The sequence below is a fragment of the Phalaenopsis equestris genome, unplaced genomic scaffold (genome assembly GCF_001263595.1).
Source record: "Phalaenopsis equestris unplaced genomic scaffold, ASM126359v1 Scaffold000002, whole genome shotgun sequence".
NCBI lineage: Eukaryota > Viridiplantae > Streptophyta > Magnoliopsida > Asparagales > Orchidaceae > Phalaenopsis > Phalaenopsis equestris.
This window is the reverse complement of record NW_018164444.1, coordinates 18,050,050-18,067,570: the sequence shown is the minus strand read 5'-3', so window position 1 is coordinate 18,067,570 and position 17,521 is coordinate 18,050,050. Positions and strand designations below refer to the sequence as shown.

The 17,521-nt window shown below is 34.9% G+C and overlaps 3 protein-coding genes across 3 annotated transcripts; 1 reads left to right on the top strand and 2 right to left on the bottom strand.

Moving 5' to 3' along the window:
- Positions 1-3,456: 3,456 nt before the first annotated feature.
- Positions 3,457-4,716, bottom strand: LOC110032904 (ribosome-binding factor PSRP1, chloroplastic; the record flags this gene model as incomplete). The annotated part of the gene is given in 3 exon segments (XM_020736691.1): positions 3,457-3,720; positions 3,818-3,961; positions 4,031-4,716. Coding segments are annotated over 3 exon segments (705 nt in total), but the record flags the coding sequence as incomplete, so codon positions are not given.
- Positions 4,717-7,874: 3,158 nt separating this feature from the next.
- LOC110038162 (NDR1/HIN1-like protein 1) lies at positions 7,875-8,825 on the top strand. Its single transcript, XM_020742932.1, has one exon. It carries the CDS (start codon positions 7,935-7,937, stop codon positions 8,553-8,555), a length of 621 nt encoding a protein of 206 aa, XP_020598591.1. The 5' UTR covers positions 7,875-7,934; the 3' UTR covers positions 8,556-8,825.
- A 3,563-nt stretch (positions 8,826-12,388) lies between these two features.
- On the bottom strand, positions 12,389-13,198 carry LOC110038649 (NDR1/HIN1-like protein 1). The gene has a single exon (XM_020743548.1). The coding sequence runs from the start codon at positions 13,173-13,175 to the stop codon at positions 12,507-12,509; it is 669 nt and encodes a 222-aa protein (XP_020599207.1). The 5' UTR covers positions 13,176-13,198; the 3' UTR covers positions 12,389-12,506.
- Between the last annotated feature and the right edge of the window lie 4,323 nt (positions 13,199-17,521).

Here is a 17,521-nt window from a genome sequence, read left to right as displayed (position 1 = left end):
GTCATCCGGAGAAGTTCGCATTTTCACCCGTCTTTTGGGCTTAATTGAAGTCTGATTTCGTGCAGTTTCGTGAATTTCGTGTATTTGATGTGTGTATGTGACGAAAAAGGTCGTGACGATGTTTTTCCTGAGGCTTGAAGTCCTATTTGGATCATCTTCCTTGAATCTTTGCAAAATAGCCCATAACCGCTCGTTCATAAAACGATGGTCTTGTGTCAAAGATGCTAGACATCAAAGGAAAATAGGAATCGGCTGGAGCTTCTAGAAGGGTGAGTCTCAATTCTAGTTTTCTAAGATGGTCCATAGGGATTTCTAGAGCTAGAACCTAGACTCTAAGGAGGAGAAGAAAAGACCTCACAAAAATGAGGTCAACAAGTGCTTAGGCATAATAAGTAGCAAGCTTAAACTTAATGAAGGTAGAGTTTATCAGACATTATCTTAAAAAATCAAGTGTGAATAATTTTAACTTGAGTAAACCACCATCTTTAAAAAGTAAGCATAAATAAATCTTGAATTAGTAGATGCTAAATTTAGAAAGTAAAATCCAAATTTTATCTAGGTAACATGACTTAACAGTTCTGACGGTTAATTAAAGCTATGCAATACCTCAATCAATCAATGTTTAATAAAGTTTACCTTCTTATTTTGTTGCTCCACACCCATCCTGCAATACCCATCTATCCTTTGAAAGCTCCCACTTAGAAAAAGCTTTACTTTGCACTACTATTCCACAATTATCAACAATAGATTTCACGATAGCACATATTTTTGTGGCACTTGATATCATATACTTGGTATCATTTTTACTTCCATAAACTGCCACAAAGTTGTTGATTCTAACATATTAGGATGTGACATTGCATTTTGTAAGATACATAATACATTTACTCTATTAACCTTCAAGGCAATCATTTGCATTTACTCTATTTACTCTACTAACAATCTAATTATAGTGCCATGCGCCTTGAACATCATACTGTCAAAAATCTACAAACTTACAAATAGCTCCATTTTAGATATAAACCTAGCCACTAGAACTTATATGTTAAAAACATATTTAATCAGAATATATGTGAATAGAATAAATTGAGTCTAGAATCAAATGCATTTTATAAAAAATAATTTTTTACCGTAAATTTGAACAATTCCTGAAGCAATTAATTTATCAATTTCATAGTCACCATTTACTTTGTGTTCATTTTTTCAGCAATGCAAAACAACTATCCTTTATGTGAGCTTTCTTCATCCAATCGAAGCAAAAATCACTTTTAATTTATTATGAAATTTACTACTGCCATTAGTTGAAAAGAAGACCTGCTCATTTGATCTATTTAACCAACTAAAATATGCTTCTAGCTATTTTGTCACCTTCCTCAAACTTAGAAATCATCTTTTAAAAGAAGTGAATTGTTGACATTCTTCAAGTTAATTATAGCATAATCATATAACATGTTATCTCGAAAGTGCTTGTAAGAGAGGTGCACAACAACAATAAGAAAGCTTGATCGTCATCATTAACGATCACATTAATGTTTCTTGAATTTTGAATGATGGAATTAAAATCATTTAAAAGTGATTTAAAAGACATAATACCTTGCGTGCAAAGTAGACTGATTCTAATAAATATTATTGAAATGGCTTTCGACCATACACAAATACTCCAACTTGAAATATAAATCTTTTATAGTTGTTTCTTCTAAGGTCTGTATCAAAGCATTAGCTATTAAACAACGTTTAACGTTGACCCTAGGGCCTCGAAGATGTTGGTGTTGCCCCAAGTATTCTCTTCTCATCCATGTTATAAGAGTCCAAATGGGAAATATTCCTTGTTATGAAAAAAAACTTCTCTCCCTAAGATAAAAAACAGTGACACTTAATCCTTACTATAAAGCCAAAGAACTCTCCTTGCAAGCAACCAAAAGTATTGTTGTATTTCTTTCTCAAAAACACCACTCTCCTCTGTTTTCCTCTCCTCTCTGCTCTATATTGCTTTTTATTATAAAATGCATCAACAAAATGCAATCACCTCTTTACATAATTCTTAGACCAATTAGATTACAACCCTAAATATAATGAAACAAAAGTATGGTAGCTGCAATGTTAGAAAATCAAGTGTAAATGAAGTAATATTGTGTTAGGTTAGTTACTATCTTTGAAAAACAAGTTCAAATGAATCAAGAGTTAGTAGCTACCAATATTAAGAAAATAAAAACCAAGTCTTATTCAATAAAATTTTGACTCAACACTTCATAGTCCCCTGGAGGGATTGATCCAACCACTTGCATTTACCCACGAACTTTAGGGTGCTCAATTTGCTCCTTTGTCAAGGAACCATCCTGACTACCTCCAATCATTCGCCATCATCCTCGTCAACAATTATGATCTACTTCACTACAACACGGGACTCCCTCCAAAGGCTAGGTCTTTTACATTAAGCTGATAACTTCTCCAATTTTGGGGTGGCAGCCAATTTTGATGCTGCCCCAAGTATTCTCTTCTCATCTATGTTATAAGAGTCCAAATGGGAAATATTCCTTGTTATAAAAAAAAACTTCTCCCCCAAAGAAAAAACGACACTTAATCCTTACTATAAAGCCAAAGAACTCTCCTTGCAAGCAACCAAAAGAATTGTTGTATTTCTTTCTCAAAAACACCACTCTCCTCTCTTTTCCTCTCCGCTCTGCTCTATATTGCTTTTAATTATAAAATGCATCAACAAAATGCAATCACCTCTTTACATAATTCTTAGACCAATTAGATTACAACCCTAAATATAATGAAACAAAAATATGGTAGCTGCAATGTTGGAAAATCAAGTGTAAATGAAGTAATATTTTGTTAGGTTAGTTACTATCTTTGAAAATCAAGTTGAAATGAATCATGAGTTAGCAGCCACCAATATTAAAAAAATAAAAATCAAGCCTTATCCAATAAAATTTTGAATCAACACTCCATAGTCCCCTGGAGGGATTGATCCAACCACTTGTACTCACCCACAAACATCAGGGTGCTCAATTTGCTCCTTTGTCAAGGAACTGTCCTAACTACCTCCAATCATTCGCCACCATCCTCGTCAACAATTATGCTACTTCACTACAACACGGGACTCCCTCCACAGGCTAGGTCTTTTACATTAAGCTGACAACTTCTCCAATTTTGGGGAGGCAGCCAATTGTATTTCCCTACTTAAACTAGTGAAAATTTTCTATCAAGGTTAAACCCAATAAAATCTCACTTTGGATCGTTTTTTTTTAAATCTAATATGATTAAACATGCATGCACATTCTCTCCATTGACATGAACTCTAAATCACAACAAACTTTATCTGATCTTTGAGGCCAATAACAGCAAATGCCAAATCATGAATAGAACAAAAGGAATGAAATAAATTCCTTGATTTCAGAAATGCTCTCTGTTAAAAACTAAGATTATCATTAATTTGCTACAGATACGAACCTCATCCAAAATGTTGCTGTCCTCTTCCTCGGGAACAGACCGATCAGCTTCCTCCTCCTCTTCTCCCTCTTCTACACTAAGGTCCGGATCCCGAACTTTAAGGCGGTTGAATCCTTTCATATGCCGCCCATGATCTGAATCCTTCTCCTTGATCTTCCTTAGTTTCCTCTGAATAATGGATGAAACCAGATCAATGCTCCCATACACCGTCTCCGAATCCTCCTCTGCACGCACAACCCCATGCTTCTTGGTAAATATAGAAACCTGGTCGAATTAGACACAACGCAGCACCACATTGCACATATGTAATCAGTCCAATTGTAACAGGCGTAAGTTCGATAAAATTGATAAAAGAGTTAACCTCGCATCGGCGAACCCTGGGACCTCTCCCAAACTCACCCCCGCGGACGGAAAGCCGAACATCAACTTCTCTGACAAGGTACGAGTGCTTCCGCACGGCCCTTCCTACCTTGTCCTCGATGTACTTCTTCACCGAGTCCGTCAACTGACCAAACAAATAAAAACCTAATGAGAAGTACAACTGCAGCAGACCAACGCAGGTTGAATTGAATACCTCGAAATTCTTCCCTTGGACAATAAGTCGAACGGAGGAAAGAGGGCCGTCCCACGACATGCGGACGGCGAGACTCCGCGGCCCGGCTGAGGTCACGGCTGGTCGGATTGGTGTAACCGAGAGGAAAGAAACGGGTGGGTTGCCAAGGAAGTCGGAATGGAGAGATGGAACTGTAATGGAATTGAAAGCAAGGGTTTTGGTGTGGGAAATACTATGGGGGAAGAAAGAGGAACACGAGCAGCAAATATGCCGTGGAATGACAGTGGTTGACCCGGTCGCCCATGTAACAGTCGCCATTCCTCGAGCTCAGTTCAAAGGCGATGAGGTCGGTTAGAAAGGGTTGTTATTCGTCGTGATGCAGAATTTGTTCTTTAGGAGGGAAGAGGTGGAGGGAAGGAGGAGAAGCCAACGGCGGAAGGGGGAAGGGTTGGGAACAACTCTTTGAGTATGCTTGAACGGGGTAAGGGCCCTAGTGGAGCCTGATCCATTATCGGATGGGGTTGGTGCGATTAGCATACAAAGCACTTGAAACTTCTTTATTTACATATCCAAAAGTCGAACGCCCAAACTTCCTTCTTTACTTATCCATCACACAAAATTTGTTTATTCCATCACAGATAACGCTCTTTTATCTTCTTCCAGTTTCCGTCTGCAATCAGAAACTGAAACTGTACTGTTGCCAAGCTCTACATGGCTTCTTGGATAGGAGTTGTGCTTTTATCATTCAAACCAGTGAAAGAGGGCTCTTTCACTATGGCCTTAGCTCATTGAGTGATAAGAGCAGTAAGCGAGTTTGTTGTGGACTTCTTGTGTTTGACATTCAAAACCCTCTTGAGTCTTATTAACTTGATTGATAGAAGCTTACAAATTTGGAAGCTTATCTCGAAAGGCCCTTAATATCTTGATGAGTTTTGAAGATGACCTTTGACATTTGAAGTCGCCTTGAATTTATTTTGGTTGAATCATGTCTTGGCTTAGCCAAGTGAGCATAGTCTTGGCACTAATGATTCAATGCATATTCCGGGATCTCGGCATAATCATGATGTCAACCCATGTGATTAGGGATCTCAACATTAAACAAGATGTAACCCAAATGAATAATGTTAAAGATTTTGAAAAAGAAGTTTCTAATTAAATTGCAAGAAATCAATTTAAACTCCAAGTATTTATTGGTGTTATAAATTATCTGATATTTCAAAGTTGTGTTTTTAGATTTCACGACGAAAGTCAAGAATCAAGTAATGAAGCTAATTTGGTTGGACTTTTGAAGTTATATGCATCTCATTGTGAGAATGTAAAGGTATTACTAAAATACTCTATGATGTGTTACATCTCCTAAAATAATGGAAAAAGTGGGAAAAGAAGACGAGGAATGAAAAGGTCTTATAATTAAAGCCACGTGTAAGGCTTCTCAATCATATTTAAACTTTAATTTCTTTTAATTCATTTTTAATTATGGTGCATCCAATCAAGCCATGCATATATGTTTCATGTATATATCATTACAAAATGCATGTGCTTTAAAAAAAAATAGGGAATCCCGAGAGAAATTTTATTCATCGAAAATAAAGATTATAAAGTATAGTAGAAGAAACTTACTACACCAAAAATAAAACTTAGAGGTCCTCCAGAAACCACACTATATACCCAAGATATGAGATACATGTGCTTAATCATGCATGAAAGGTAACAAGTTCCCATCGTGCATTCTACCCCTATCTGCGAATTACCTAATTATTGAATTTTGTAGATTTAAATATATTCTAAGCCCGCATAAAAAAGGTTGAAATAAAAAAGAAGGAGAAGGTTAACTCTCTGACTAATTTTCATTTTAGGTTGGTCAATTGATCAAAAAGCGCATATAGCCAAAAGTTTAATGTCCGGGTTCAAGTTCGAAGTCTAGATAAATTTATATAGTTCGCAAAGCCAACTATATCGATTCAATCATTTTGCTCAATCGAATAGTTATACCAAATTGCTTGTTAATGGTGATCAATGCACAGATATCCCGATCAGCCTGAAGAAACCCTTCCAAAGCCCTTCCACTCATCTTGGAAGTCTAACTTGCTCTATAGACAACTTGGTAAAATTATCCATGAGATCAACCCACGGAAGAAGATCAATTCCATTTGTGAGATCAACTCGCTCTATGGTCGAGTTGATCAACAAAGATGTTACTGGTAAGTTAAGCCCGAAAAAAGATGCTATAGAGGAACAATTATGCTAGCAATAAGTTATAAATCAAGTACTCATCGTACACTAATCCAATGGGATCGCCCGTTCGAACGTAAATCAGACTTGATTTATATCAAGAGCTGTGTATTGGTTTTATAAAATATTATAAAAATTATTCTTATCAAAATAATTCAAGTTTTGCAATTTATATAATTTTTGGATTTGAATTTTACTTAGGGAAGACCATGAGAGGGACATTTCTGCCTTTTTTTTTAATGTTAGATTTTATTTTTTTTATATAAGTGCATAAAAAACGATAAATTTACATATGTACCACACAATTCTCATGCATTTAAATATCTCACATCAAAACTTTCATGTTTACACACATAGCATTTTTAGTACTTCAAACCTATGCATGCATGAAAGGTGTACTTCAATTTGAGTGCTTTGTGTGTAGATATGGAAGTTTTGGTGTGAGATATATTTGTAAATACAAAAGAATTGTGTGCTATGTATGTAAATGCCCCTTTTTGAAGAAATTTACATATTTAAGACATAATTCTTATGTTTTTGCAAACATATCTCATATCTAAACTTTTATATTAGGATTTGTGTGCCATGCCATGAGTGCAAATATGAAAGTTTGGCGGTGAGATATGTAAAAACATGAGAATTAAGTCTAAAAATATACCGTGAGAGAGGTTCCTTAGGAACGAAGGATATCATGCTATTATGCTAACAATAATATGGTTGCTTTTTAAAAGTTAACTGTGAAGCAGCAACATCTCTTTTAAGAGGCGGCAAATATTATCCTTGGGAGTATAATTTTAGAGAAAATTTAATAAAAAAAACCTTCATCTTTGGCAAAATTACAGACTAATATAATTTTATAAGTAAAGGTGTGCATTATTTGATCATACACATCTTCATCTTTTAGGAAATGCTTCAAATAATTGCTCATTGTTTTTTTCTAGCAAATATATGAATCTATTTATTAGAAGTTCCTATTTTTCTTCATCATTTTCCCCACTTGCAATTTTTTTTTGGCATTCACACACCCACCACACAATTTTTATATATTTACATACCTAACCTCTAAACTTTCATATTTATATAAAAAAAAACTTCATATTTATATGTATACAATTCATCTTTAATATCATATAAAAATAGTATTAACATGATTAACTTTCTTATAGTCAAACATGCATCTTGATACATAAATTTATGAGAGGCATCATTGTACCAGTGTTATTATTACAAATATCAAAATTCAAATGTTAAGGGTCTGTTTGGGGATGTTAAGGGTCTGTTTGGGGTAGTTGTAGCTTATTGAATAATCTGTTGATAAGTTAATTAAAAATAATCTATCAATAAGCTTGGTACGGTGGCTATTACAAATTTTTATTTTTTTGGAAAGGTAATACCGCAGCTAGAAAGTTGTCACCGCACCTAGATGGGTGCATTGTGAAAACACTGTTTTCGGAGTCTTAAAAACGCATAAGCTGCCAAAATGCAGTTTACCCAAACTGGTCAGGTGCATTTTTAAAATGTCACCGCACTAAATAAGCTGCCCCCAAACGGACCCTAAATGTAAATGCATACGAATTGTGTGGTATTTATGTAAATTTTCTTTTGTTTCTTCGTTTTACGCATCAACAAACCACGCCCAATTCCTCCACCTTATGAACACCCCCCGTCGCCACTCCAATACTCTCAAACTCTAATGGCCAAACCCACCATCTTCTCCCGCTACATTCCCGGCTCCGCGGCCCGCCTCCTCTGCTCCGCTCTCGCGGTCCTCCTAATCCTCTCAGGCATCATCGCCCTCATCCTCTACCTCATCTACCACCCTTCCCACCCCCACTTCACCGTTCTCTCTGCCGCCATCTTTCGCCTAACCAGCTCCTCCTCCCCCACTCCTGCCACCGCAATCTCCACCTCCTTTCAGTTCACGATCTCGATCCGCAACCCCAACCACCGCTCCACCATCCAATACGACGGCCTCTGCATCTACGTCTCCTACCGCGACCAACCCATAACTCCGCCGTCATCGCTGCCGTCGATTTACCAGGAGTCCGACGGAACGGTGACTGTTTCTCCGGTGATTGGAGGGGAAGCAGTCCCTGTTTCGGCGGAGGTAGAGTCTGCGTTGATGACAGAGGAGGCTTATGGTGTGGTGCCGCTGCGGTTGGTGATTTCGGGTCGGGTGAAGTATCGGCCCGGCCCGTTTAGGAGTGGGTGGGTGAATGTGTTTGTTAAGTGTGATGTGCTCGTTGGGTACAGGAAGGGGGTTTCTGGACAGGTGCCGTTGCTCGGACAGAATGAGTGCGATGTGGATACCTAGAGGAGCGGTGGCCGGTGGCCGGAAACTTCTATTTATGTCTCTGCTTGTAGTGGTTATTGATGGTTAGGGTTGGTTTTGCTGGTATGTTTTGAGAGTGTAAATGATATAGGTTTAAGTATGTTTAGAGCTCATTTGGTTGTTAAACTGGAACTTAACAACAATCATGGTGTTTTAGTGATTTAGTTAGAGTTCGAGGTAGATTTCTAAATTTTAGAATTGTATGTGCAACTCTTCAAATTTATCGCAAAATTTTGAATTCTAGGGTGATTCTAAGCTATGGGTAAAGAAATGAATATGACCCAATATGGGTAAAATAATAGGGAAGAGCCCCAACTGAAGTTGAATTTATCCAAAAGCCCATGAGATGAATGGAACTCACTACCATAATTACTCTTGTTCTTGTACCATTGCTATAAATATTAAATTAAAATTTTGTTGTTAACATTAATGAAGAGGAAATAATAATTTTGTTGTTAACATTAATGAAGAGGAAATAATAATGTATGTCATATATATTCAAATTCATGTTGGACAAATTTTGGGTGGCTATGACTACAAAATGTTGCATTGAGGGTGCCACATAGCATGAAGTCAACCCTAAAGAATGGATTAAAGCAACAAGAGATTTAATTAAGATCACAGGTATAGCTTTGGATGTCATTTTGAGGAAATAAAATTGCACCTCCCGGTCTTGTAGAAATTTAAATTTATTTAGAATCAAGGAAATCAGATACATAAAAAAATGGAGGACATTGTACAATTCATGTTAAGTAGTAGCAATGCTATGCTCTAAGTGATACTTAGAATAATGTTGTTATTGCTAATTATGATGATGGCCACGAAAATGATGATAATGATGACTCGTATTTTGTAAATTCTCTTAACTTTTTCTATTTACTTTTGTTGATAAAAATATTTATTAGTACTATTGAGAAATCATTTTTAGCGCTTCAAATATAATTAGCTTTTTATAAATGCTTGCTGATATATTATTTTGATAATTTTTATTGCATGTTGAGTTAATTTATTTTGAATTCTTGTTTGGGAAATTGATTGCATGGGTTGTAGTGTTAAATTATTTTGAATGAGTAAAACCTTTGCTTAAGTAGGGTTATAAACAAGTTGAGCTGAGCTCAAGTCATAGCAAAGTTGAGCTCAACTTGCCTACTTAATGGCTCAAACTCAAGCTCAACCTCATATGCCAAGCTTGAGCTCAACTCACTGGGGAAAAATGGGTTTTAGCTTGAGCTTGAGCTAGTTTGTTTGCTAAAAAAATATAGTGATGAGAGACATGGAGGACAATATTGCAAGAGCTTGCCCACAGGCACTATTTATAACAATATATAGCTAGATAAAGCATCATGATTGCAAAATAGGAGTACAAAAAAGATTGTATACGATAAAAAGATGAGTTCACAACAGTAGGAGTTGTTGTGGAGGATTTAAACCATGTCAACTGTGGTTGTCGAGATTGTGTTTAATCATGGTACAGACTGAATTGAGCCAACTCACGAACTTGCAAGTCTAGTGGATCTCAAACTTGAGTTCATATATTTTACATGCTATATTCTTGACCCAAGCCGACGCTTTTAACTCAATAAAGTTAACTAATGAACTTATTAATGAGTTGAGTTTGAGTTGACTCATAGCTCTTACACCGTTGTAGATATGTAATTAGGTCAAATGGTCTTATTCAATTGTTCACTTCACATGTTGTATGAAATGAAAAGGCAATCAAATTGTGGCTCTGTGTTTGTCCTTGCAATGAGTTTTACGATTGATTATGGCTGCAAATAACCAACCGACGATCCAATTTTGTGGTCATAATTTTGCAACAATAAAGCCATTGTAATTTACATACATTCTTTTAGTCCAAAAGAATAAGGGAAATGATAAGGCTAGAGTTAAATGGTGAACAAATGGTCTTGAATAATATAGTTAGAGCTGACCATCAACTAGAATTCAACTTGATTAATATTCGAATATGTTTGTTCAAATTAATAAATAAATAAATTTGAATATTTTCTTAAAACTCCATGATTAAATAAATCAAATTTGAACGTAGGCCAACTTGTTTTATTAAAGTCCACAAACAAATTCATTTGTTGCTTAATAAATTAACTTATCAAATGCTCTATAATTATATAATAAATCATGTAAATAAAAATTGATTAATTATATTTAATAGTGATATATTATATATAATAAATATACATATAAATTTAATGCAATTTATTCATATTTTAAAATTTTTAATGTACTAGTTTATTTGCATTTATTTAAGTTATTTGAGTGCAAGAAATAATATTTAAAGCTCATATATTGTTGTATTATTTGGTATAAATAATTTAGATGATAAATATAAATACATTCAATTACTTTGGTGTTGTTTGGGATCACTTATTTATATATATATATACATACATACATACATATATACATACATACATACATATATATATATATGATTTAAAATAAAATATGTTTGACATGTCTGATAAAGATATAATCATTTTTAAACTCAAAACACATAAAAATTAATTTGAGTATTTAAAAAAAATTAATTTCTTTTTAGAAATAAAATAAAATATTTAAAGAAGATACTATATATATATATATATATATCTTATTATTTCTAAATAAAAAATAAAATAATTTATATGGATATTTTACATTGCATAAATATTTTGAAGTGTCATTTGGATTTAAAAATATCACTATTAGTTTAATCAAATCATTTTATTACTTATTGATACATTTAAGTTGATATCAAAACTATGTGATAAATTAAACTTACATATTTTTAGAATATAAGTCATAATATTTTCTTAGAATACATGCCTTAAATATGTATTTTTTAATAACTTGTATAGGTATTATATATGCAAATGTGACATACATCTAAACAATAATAAAAATAGCCCATAAAAAGACTATATAGTATACATTAGCATATTCTACATTTCTGGGAAATTTACATACCTACCGTACAATTTATAGATTTACATATCTAATGCTTAAAGTTTAATGTGAAAAAGATATATTTTATTTTTTTAGTTAATAATAATAATATTTTTGTTGTGACATTTAATATGAAACGAGATGCATATAAATATAAAAGTTTAAATTGAGAGGTAAATGTATGAGAGTTAAGGGGTATAACTGCAAATGTCCTGCATTTTATTACTTTACAGATTGGCCAGACCCCGCGAACGACATGGCCACGTTACCTGCATCCACGCCTAGATGACTGCTATATACCATAATTTTTCAACTATCTTAAATCATTACTTTTTTATTTTATTAATAAAATAGGTAATATACGTTCGTGATAAACTAATGATATAATACTGTTAAATATTAAAAAATGAACAATCTAATAACGTTAAGAATCTTGTTGGCTAGGATCTGAAGGTCGTAAGCTCTGTAGGATGAGATTATGTGGGAGCAGCACTCCTACGCCATGATGTGGCGCCTTTATGTTTCTCGGAGTCACACGAAATTGGTCGCACAGGAATGATATGTATGTCGATTGATTCGCTGGTCTACAAGTCGAATATCCAGTTCGATTGATTCTGGGTGGATTGGAGACAGAGGTTTTTTATATGATTCAGATTGGATTGGCCACCGGTTCGCTGTCAAACCGATTGGCCCAGTCTGCTCTGATATTTTAAATCTGATTCTATGTGTGTCAATATGAAAGTTTAGTTTTGAGACATGTAAATACATTAGAATTCTGTGTGTAATGTTTGTGAATACCCCAAAATTTTATTATAATTCAGTAAAAATATCTTACATAAAAAATTAATACCAACAATAGCATAGTACCCATGATATTTTCTTTTTTTTATAAATCAGTCCCCAAATTAACTGGTACGGCACGCCACTGTATCGAATGCATATTATAAATTATATACACCAGAAAGACCTTCGCATCACACATAACCATCATCAAACATTAGCAGAACACTCCGTCCCCTCCGCCTCCCCCAACACCCCCGCCATCAGGCCGCCGCCGGCAGCAGCAACACCATAACGAATCACAGCCACACAATCAACATCAAACCTATATCTCCTAGAGACCCAACTCCCCACCTTCCACCTCATCTCACCATCCAACCGAACACTCAGAACCATCTTCCCATTCATTCGATCCCTCACAACCTCATCCCCCAACCCCGTCGCCATCGGCATGCCGGCACCCACAAGCGAAGCCGAGAGAAGGTTGGTGTCGCCGTTGCCTTGGTAGAAAGGAGGCAGCTCGGCTTCAGCAGTGATCTGTTGTCCCTTGTAGACGGCGTACGCGCGGAGGCGGTCGTAGTAGACACCGGAGTGGGTGTTGGGGTTGTTGGAGACGATGGTGGCTTGGATGGTGGAGTTGAGGAGACGAGGGGAAGGCGGGGAGGTGAGTGTGAGGTCGTAGAGGGCGGTGTCGTGGAGGTGGAAGCGGGGCTTGGAAGGGTGGAGGATTAGGAAGAAGAGGAGAGAGAGGAAGGTGAGGGAGAGGAGGAGGGAGGAGAGGGTGAAAAGAAGCTTTTTGTTGAGGGTTTTGAGGTGGTGGAGAGGGATGGTTTGTTTGGCGGCGCAGTGTTTGGGAGAGGTGGTGGAGTAGATAGACATTTGGGAAAGGTAAAGAAGGTTTGGGAAGGTGGGTGGGGGGAGGTTTTTGGTTTGTGGGGGTTAAGTAGGAGATTGTGGGGGGTGGGTTGTGGGGTTACTTGGGTAGAGTGGACTGCAATTTTAAAAGGATGAGTTTTCATTTTATATAAATTAAAAATGAACCTATGAGGTAAATTAAATAGTCTAGAATTATAAATCACTTCTGTAATCAAAAGTATCAATCATTTAGGAATTAGAAATTGAATTCATAAGGGTGGTTCTAATAGCCACATATCACCAAATAAAAATTTTAGAGCATTTAAGAGCAAGGTTTGATAAGTATTTTGAATCCGGATGTTAAATCTTCATTGTCTATAAATTCACATCTTCATGGAGAGACCTAAACATGATGATGAGCCTACGGAACATAGAGAAAATGAGAAAGAAAGAATACAGTAAGATTGCTACACTTATTTATAAATGGTTTGACTTGAGATAGGTTACATAGAGTAAATAATCAAACTCAAAAGAAATATGGCATTTTCTAGAGATATATATATTTTTCTCTGGTTATGATAGGCTAGCTTGCACTGTCATTCAAGGTGTCAAAGATAACTCATCATCGAGTTTCCTACATACACATTGCTGATTTAGCCCAGTTGCCATGATAAAAAAAAAAAAAAAAAATTACATCTAGAGTCCAGACACACGGTTGCGATCCACTGGAGTTCGTTTTTTTTTCTCCTTCGTTGTCAGGACGCAACTTGCGTCCAGACTCTGAACGTAATATTTTTTTCTTGCTCAGAGACATGCTGACATGATTCAAACATAAAATCACTTATTTAAATAAATAGTGATTAGCCGCAAATTTAGGAGTATTTTAGGATCATTTTTGTTTTTTTTTTTTTTGCTGCTAGATTTTACTTATGCTTTAAATGCTTTAATTTGAAACTAATGATGTCTATTAAGTTGAAAAAAAAATATTTTGTTTTTAAAAGCACTCAAGTCAAATTTTAACTGTTTTGAGTATATAAAACAAAATAAAAGCACACAAATTAAATATCTTTAAAAAATAATAATATTTATTTTATCCAAAAGAGAAATATAAAACTCACCATTTCATGTTTGATATGTTATGTCGCTCTCTCATTAGAAAAAAAGCCATATAATGGCTTTCTGTAAAGATTAAGAGTAGAAAATCTTAATTTTTTTTTTTATTTATTCCAAGTCATAATTTATATTATTCGGCCAAATTCTAAGCTTAGTGATGATTTTGAAGCTTTACTGGCCTCAAGGACTATTCCAATATATACCGCCCATTTGTGAAGATTCAGGAATATCTAAAATACTAGACTATTTGGCATGATTAATATAGATCAAGTTGATAGTGCTAAGGCAATTATAGTATACTTAAAGAGACTTTAGAAAAGCAACTAACAAACAATCATATTGTGCTTATTTCCATCAATGAATGATGGACACAAATCATTTTTTTAAGAGAGCACCACAGTACAAATTAATTAATTGGTTAGAAGAAGAGAAAATTTATAATTTTAATGATCATCTATTTTCTGATTTCAATAAAATAATAATCAGACACGACTTATGCACATGAACATAAAGTAATCTTGGCAAAATGATCATTGAAAAAAAATATAATTGAAGCGTCTCAACATCTAGAAAAAATATTATGTTCGTCTTCTAGATGTCCGGACGATGGCGTGGATCACATCATGTCGTGTGCACAATGACGTGGTGTGATTTATGCTGCCATCTGAACATATGATATCAAGATGTAATATTTTCTACAATATCATAAATTATGAATCAAATGAGTTTAAAAATAGGCTTGAAACATTAAAGTAATTTGCAATGTATTATTCATGACTGAATTACTTAATAAATTCTAATATCTGATTAGTTAAAAGTCATGTGATTAAGAACTCTAATTGGCCAGAATGTAACGTGTCTTGGGATCTAGCATATTATTTATGTTTGTTTTCTTAACTAAGAGTCCAAGAGAAAAAGGGTGTTGTAATTTGATAATAAACTTGATCATATTGGTAATCTTAATAGTGCTTATGATAATGCACAATACAAAGTCTAAACATTTGTTTGTGAGCTTCCTTCTAAGATGAGGACTGACTTTTTAAGGACAAAATAGGTCTAAAAAATCTTAAAATTGACATTTTTTTTTTTAACTTGTATAATTTTTATTTGAATATAACATGAATACGAATCATGTGGTGTCAAAAAATGCTCTAAGAACAGACTTCTCTCCATATTTAAAAGTGGGCATTTACACATATCACTCGATACCTAAGTATTTGCATATCAAAACTTAAATTTTATTTTTTTTTGGTTACTAAAACCCAAATCTTTCATATCATATAAAAAATATCACAATTATAACTTGTAAAAGGTAAAGTACACCATCATGCATATGTAAGGTGACATAAATATAAAGATTGAAGTTTATCCATTATATATATAAATACATACATTGAATCAAGGGATAATCGGAAGGATAGAGATGGATAATCAGTCTTTTTTTGAAGCCTGAAAAATGCCTTCGATTCTTCAGAAGAAGGGAGAGATTGAGTGAGCGATGGAACACAGAGTCAGCCCCCAAAAAAAATAATCATTTTCCTATTTTCTTCCTTTTATTTTAATACAATGTTTTTTTCTTCTTTCGGCAAGCCTCTTATGATAATATTTTGGGATGACTTTACTGAGGACATGATCTTCCCCAGGTGCACAATCCAACGTCGGCGGTGTGGTGGCTGTTCTCCTTTATCTCAGGCGATGAGTTGTTTTGAAAATAAAAAAAATACTATTATGATTGATTGAATGTTATTTCTGACAGGTTCGAACCTCTTTTCCGATGATCGGGATGGTCTAACTACTTCAACAGATGGACCTATTAAGGCACTTCGGTGAGTGGACCCGATTCAACCTATTCGGATGATTGGAGCGGTCCAATTGCTTCGATAGATGAGCTCGTCCAATGGTCCGTTAGAAGGAATTGAGGGGTATGTATGCAAATCTTCCTATTTTCAAATATGCTTTTGTTTCATAAAAAGTTAGCTATTTTTCTTTCTATTGCATTAATAAGAAAATTGTTGTTATTATCTTTTCAATTATTGAAATAATAAAGTTGCCACGATCCTTAAAGTGTTCTTTTGAAGTTTCATAAGAAAAAAAAAATGTGTTGTGACAGCTGATTAGAATTAATAGACGACAGCTTTCGCTGAAGGACCACAGTACAAACAAGTGGACTTCTTTTCAGGTTGATGGTTATCTTGTGTCCCTCAATTTTTACAAGTGACATAAGAGTCTCTGTTTACTTAAAAATTGACCTTTAGTCAGGAGTGTAAATGAGTTGGTTTGCTTTTCTGTCTTAATAGTAAGCTCGAGTTCTGCTCGTAGTAGTCGGCTCACGAGCCTAAAAAAAATCAATTTTTACACAAGTTCATGAGAAAAGATATTTGTGATCGGAGGAGAAGGAGGATGGTGAAACAGTTCACCATAAAATTCATCAAAATGACTAACGGTATGCTAATCGAGCCAGCTCACAAGCCAACAAGCCGGGTCAGGACAAGCTTGAGCTCATTTAATAAACAAGCTCAAGTTTGAGCTCCAGGTCAAACTCGTGGCCCGATAAGCTCGGCTAGTGAGCTCATTAACGAACCAAGCTCGAGCCGGCTCGGATCATGGACACCCCTAACTCTAATAACACTTCAATTTAAAAAGACCAAGGACTACTTTGATATTTATATAAACTCTGGGATTAAAATAGTCTCCAAATATAAATAATCAGCACTATTTTAACACTTTACTCTTAATATTTCTCTTTTTTTAAAGTAAAAAAAAAGGGGCTACAATTTTATGTTGATCAAGTCAAAATCAGCTTTTCTAGTGTTAGAGACCGAGTTGACTAGGGACAAGGTAAGTGCTGTGCTGGGACTCTTAAGGGGTAAAACCGTAAAATTCCAGCTTCAAGCAGACGTTTTGTAAAATACATCTAGATTGCTTAATGCTTAAGTCTTTTTTTCCCTTAGTTTTAATAAATTTTTTAGTAATGGAGTAAGGGCAATAACATATGATGCATGAACATTTTGTAATAAAGGTGTCATTAACCATATTTTAGCTAAATAGCACATTCCAATGCGCCTAAATAAAGCAACTGAAGTGTTATTAAAAATTTAAGTGATTGATAGGTCAAATAATGTATAAATTATGCATGCTTATAATTGAATCGAGCGTCTTAATACAAACAATTTCATGAGCTTAATGGATGGCGCTGAAGTGCGCGACCCACACCGGACCATCGGGGCGATGGCCAGGCCCGGATGAGTAGGACGGAT

Coding starts and splice junctions, on each gene's coding strand:
- LOC110038162 (XM_020742932.1), top strand. CDS start 7,935: ATGGCCAAACCCACCATCTTCTCCCGCTACATTCCCGGCTCCGCGGCC.
- LOC110038649 (XM_020743548.1), bottom strand. CDS start 13,175: ATGTCTATCTACTCCACCACCTCTCCCAAACACTGCGCCGCCAAACAA.